The sequence below is a fragment of the Wolffia australiana genome, chromosome 12 (assembly GCF_029677425.1).
Source record: "Wolffia australiana isolate 7733 chromosome 12, ASM2967742v1".
NCBI classification, from domain to species: domain Eukaryota; kingdom Viridiplantae; phylum Streptophyta; class Magnoliopsida; order Alismatales; family Araceae; genus Wolffia; species Wolffia australiana.
In genome coordinates this window covers 3301903-3306937 of record NC_135846.1, presented here as the reverse complement: position 1 = coordinate 3306937, position 5035 = coordinate 3301903, and the positions used below count along the sequence as shown (strand labels likewise).

The 5035-nt window shown below is 41.1% G+C and overlaps 1 protein-coding gene across 1 annotated transcript; it reads left to right on the top strand.

The window, feature by feature from the left end:
* The first annotated feature begins 2019 nt into the window (after positions 1 to 2019).
* Positions 2020 to 5035, top strand: LOC144710259 (cyclin-P4-1-like). Its single transcript, XM_078583981.1, has 2 exons — positions 2020 to 2390; positions 4767 to 5035. The coding sequence occupies exons 1-2, from the start codon at positions 2077 to 2079 to the stop codon at positions 4984 to 4986; spliced, it is 534 nt and encodes a 177-aa protein (XP_078440107.1). The 5' UTR covers positions 2020 to 2076; the 3' UTR covers positions 4987 to 5035.

Genomic DNA, 5035 nt, shown 5'->3' with positions numbered 1-5035 from the left:
CTTCATTCTCTACCTGTCTTCCCTGTCTTGTCTCCGTGGCTTACCAGCCACTAAATCTCTGTCCCTCTCTCTCTCTCTTTGTGAAGTACACAGACTTAGTTCCATCTTTTTTTACCCAACAAAATCAACATATGATTTCAAAGGCGGCTGAAAAATAGATTAAATATTTCCTTCATTTCTGTTTAGATTTATCACCCTTTTATTTCCCTAGAGAAATGAACTAGGTTCTGACACAAGTGTTATTATTCTTGGCTTTGTCAACTAAGAAACATGCTTTCTTATCTAAAAAACAGCATTGAATTATAAGTATGTATATGTTCTATGTAATGTTGAGAAATATAATATAATGAAAATATTTCCCACCCTCCTGGCGCTTGTTATTATTCTTAAAACCATGCCTCAGCCTGGAAAATAAAAGAAAACAATAGATTCGCACAACCCACAATGGAGAGCAGGTATATGCGGATTATTTTCTTCATGATACGATAAAATAACAGAGGGGAATAAATTATGCTTTAATTAATTATTTCTAACATTGTACATGATAAACTAATGAAGATATTGTGAGCTAGAGATTCGGGGTAAAAGTGTTAATTTTAACGTCAGCTTGAAACTGAGATCAATTTACCTTGAACTTGAGGTGGGTCAGTCCTACAAATTTATAAGCATGTAAGATTATATAAATCCAAGCATTAATATCTGGTTTATGTGCTAAAGATAAATAAAAATAAAAAAGCTTACAGTTCAAAGAGCACAGAGAGAAGTCAGATTCAATGCAGTGAAATTGCTTCTGAGCATTATCTTATTTTATGCGTCTCTCATAGTACCATAGCCTTATTCATTGTATTAAACTGAAGATAAAAGTATATATCAAAGTTAAAATAACACAGATACAAAATCACATTCAATACCCTAAATACTGTGTCAAAAAAGATAACAAAATTTATGGGTTTTGGACCTTACGTACAATAAATATATGTATTAAGATCCGGTTCCTCATGATGAAATTATATTTTTATTTGGTTCTCATGGTACCATCGCCTTATTTATTGTGATATACTAAAGATGAAAAGGAAATTTTACAGTTGAAATTTCTCAGAGAGAAATCACACTCAATACCCTAAAAAGTGTTTCAACAAAGATAACATAAATTATGGGTTTTTGGAACTCACATACAAGAACTATATGTATTGAGATCTGGTTCATAAGAGTAACATCCTATTTGTATCTGTTTCTCATAGTTCCAATGCCTTATTCATAAAGATTTACTTCCTATAAAAAGGAAATCTTACAGTTGAAACTTGCCAGACAGAAATCACACTCAATACCATAAAAACTGCGTCAACAAAGATAACAAAAATCATGGGTTTTTGGATCTTAGATACAAGAATTATTATTATTAAGATCTGGTTCATCATGGTAACATTCTATTTGTATCTGTCTCTCACGGTTCCATTGCCTTACTCATAGAAATGTACTAAATATAAAAGGAAATTTTACAGCTGAAACTCCCCAGATACAGCTGAAACTCCCAGATAAAAACTGTTTCAACAAAGATTTAATATTGAGATCTGATTCATCAGGGTAACATCTTTTGTTATCTGTTTCTCATGGTATGGTTAATCATTAAATATTGAGATATGGTTCATCATCGCCTTATTCATAGTGATATACCAAAGATAAAAGGGAAATCTTACAGTTGATATATCCCAGAGAGAATCACACTCAATTACCTAAAAACTGTGTCAAGAAAGATTATAAAAATATGGGTGTTTGGATCTTACATATAAGCACTACAACTGTGAATTTGAAGAGTTGAGGGCTGGTTCTTATGTCGCTCCAGAGACCACAGATAAAAATGTACCAAAGATTACTTATTCATTGTGCTGTACCAAAGATAAAAATGAAATCTTACAGTTGATATAAACCAGAGAGAAATCACACTCAACACCCTAAAAACTGTGTCAAGGAAGATTATAAAAATATGGGCGTTTGGATCTTACATATAAGCTCAACAACTGTGAATTTGAAGAGTTGAGGGCTGGTTCTTCTGTCTCTCCAGAGACCACAAGAAAGATGAATGTCCCACGCTTTGTAGCCTATCTTTCATCTCTGCTGGAGAGATTGGCAGAGATGAACGACGCCACAGCATACAACAATGAAGAGAAGATGACAGTCTTCCATGGATTACACAAGCCGGAGATCTCAGTTTCAAGCTACGTGGAGAGAATTTTCTTATTCGCCAATTGCAGCCCTTCTTGCTACGTTGTGGCCTTGATCTATCTTGATCGGTTTTCAAGAAGGCAGCCTGAAGCTGCCGTGAGTTCTCTCACTGTTCACCGTCTGATCATCACCGGCGTCATGGTGGCCGCCAAGTTCTTGGATGATGTGTGAGTTCTTCGTTTCTTGGATTTTCTTGAGTCGCGATTCGAGTTGGGTGAAGGAATTTTTGGTACCCTTTCTCTTTTTAGATCCGTTTCCTGGAAGATATGTTCTTTCTGGGTTCCTTCTTTGATGTGGAAGTCCTTTGATTTTCCCAGCAAACCGGAAAATACAGATCTGCTATCTTCTTCCCCACCTTTTCTTTCCCTCTCTCTCTTTCCCAACTTCTCTCTCTCTCTTTCCCAACTTCTCTCTCTCTCTTTCCCAACTTCTCTCTCTCTCTCTTTCCCAACCCCTCTCTCTCTCTTTCCCAACCCCTCTCTCTCTCTTTCCCAACCCCTCTCTCTCTCTTTCCCCCCTCCTCTCTCTCTCTCTCCCCCCCCCTCTCTCTCTCTCTTTCCCAACCCCTCTCTCTCTCTCTTTCCCAACTTCTCTCTCTCTCTTTCCCAACTTCACTTTCTCTTTCCCAACTTCTTTCTCTCTCTTTCCCAACTTCTCTCTCCCTCTCTCTCTTTCCCAACTTCTTTCTCTCTCTTTCCCAACTTCTCTCTCCCTCTCTCTCGTTCCCAACTTCTTTCTCTCTCTTTCCCAACTTCTCTCTCCCTCTCTCTCTTTCCCAACTTCTCTCTCTCCCAACTTCTCTCTCTCCTTCCCAACTTCTCTCTCTCTCTCTCTCTCTCTCTCTCTCTCTCTCTCTTTTCCTGCTTCTCTCTCTCCCTCTCTCTCTCAGTCTTTCCCAACTTCTCTCTCTCTTTCCCAACTTCTCTCTCTCCCTCTCTCTTTCCCAATTTCTCTATCTCTCTCTCCCTCTCTCTTTCCCAATTTCTCTATTTTGCTTTCTGGGCCGCCAATTCTGTCCTCTACAAGCTACGTTCATCCGATCTTGAAAGTCTTTTCAGTCGCCTCCAAATTCTCTCTTTCTTTTTCCTTCTTTATATCTATTCTATTGTTCAGTGTTCATCCGACGTTCATTGTTTTCTTAGGTCGTATCTAAATTCTCACTTCTTCAATTCCTCTCTATCTAAAATGTTTTTTTGGGTCGGCCCTGAATTCTCTCCCTTCAGTTCTTCTCTATGTAAAATGTTTTCTTAGGTCGCCTCTAAAACGTTTTTTCCGGGTCTCTCTCACTCTGTTGCTCTCTCTCTCTCCCTCGTCTCTCTCTCTCATGTATCTCCCTCCTCTCCACCATATCTCTCTCGGGCACATGTCTCTCCCTCTCGCTCTCATCTCACTCCTATGTCTCTCTCTCTCCCTCTCTCCTGTACGTATCTCTCTCCCTCTCCCTCTCCCTCTCTCTCTCTCTTATGCCTCTCTCTCGCTCTCTGATGTCTTTTTCTCCCTCTCTCCTCTATGTCTCGCTCTCCCTCTCCCTCTTGTCTCTTTCTCCTTCTCTCTCTCTTTTATGTCTCTTTCTCCCTCTCTCTCGCTCTCTTATGTCTCTCCCTCTCTCTTGTATGTCTCTCTCTCCCTCTCTCTCTCTCTTATGTCTCTCCCTCTCTCTTGTATGTCTCTCTCTCCCTCTCCCTTTCTCTCTCTCTTATGTCTCTCTCTCCCTCTCCCTCCGTCGCTCTCTTATGCCTTTCTCTCGCTCTCTCCCTCTCTCCCTATTATGTCTCTCTCTCTTTCTCCCTCTCTTATGTCTCTCTCTCCCTCTCGCTTTTGTCTCTCTCCCTTTCTCCCTATTATGTCTCTCTCTCTTTCTCCCTCTCTTATGTCTCTCTCTCCCTCTCTCCCTATTATGTCTCTCTCTCTTTCTCCCTCTCTTATGTCTCTCTCTCCCTCTCTCCCTATTAAGTCTCTCTTTTTCTCCCTCTCTTGTGTCTCTCCCCCTCTCTTATGTTTCTCCCCTGCTCTTATGTCCCTCTCTCTTTCTCCCTCTCTTATGACTCTCTCTTTCTCAATCTCTTATGTCTCTCTCTCTTTCTCCCTCTCTTATGACTCTCTCTTTCTCCCTCTCTTATGTCTCTCTCTCCCTCTCTCTTCTGTCTCTCCCCCTCTCTTATGTCTCTCTCTCTTTCTCCCTCTCTTATGTCTCTCTCTCCCTCTCTCTTATGTCTCTCTCCCTCTTATGTCTCTCTCTCTCTTTCTCCCTCGCTTTTGTCTCTCTCTCCCTCTCTCTCTCTCATCTCTCTCTTATCTCTCTCTCTCTCCTTCTCTCGCTCTCTCACTCTTCTCTCTCTCTCTCCCTCTCTCCCTCTCTCAATCTCTCTCTCTCTCTCTCCCTCTCTCACTTTCTCACTCTTATCTCTCTCTCTCTCCCTCTCTCACTCTCTCCCTTTTATCTCCCTCTCTCCCCCTCTCTCTCCCTCTCTCTCTTTCTTCCTTTCTCCTCCTCTCTCTCTCTCCAAATAAACTTAAAGAACTTATTCTCTCTTGCGCTGCAGGACATACAACAACGCGTTTTTCGCCAAGGTTGGGGGAACAAGCTTGATGGAGATGAACGTCATGGAGAGGTGCTTCCTCTTCGGTCTGGGGTTCCAGCTTAACGTCACTCCCTCCACCTTTGACTCTTACTGTTCCCTTCTGAGGAATGAGATAGTATATCAGCGCCCATCTCCTCCCCTTGTTCATTGTTATGAAATCTCAGACGAACTGGCCGTCTGAGCTAAACTAAAAAATTCACACTGGAATTTACACTCGTTACCGTCTCTCC

Coding starts and splice junctions, on each gene's coding strand:
- LOC144710259 (XM_078583981.1), top strand. CDS start 2,077: ATGAATGTCCCACGCTTTGTAGCCTATCTTTCATCTCTGCTGGAGAGA. Junction 2,391..4,766: donor GCCAAGTTCTTGGATGATGT/GTGAGTTCTTCG, acceptor CTTGCGCTGCAG/GACATACAACAACGCGTTTT.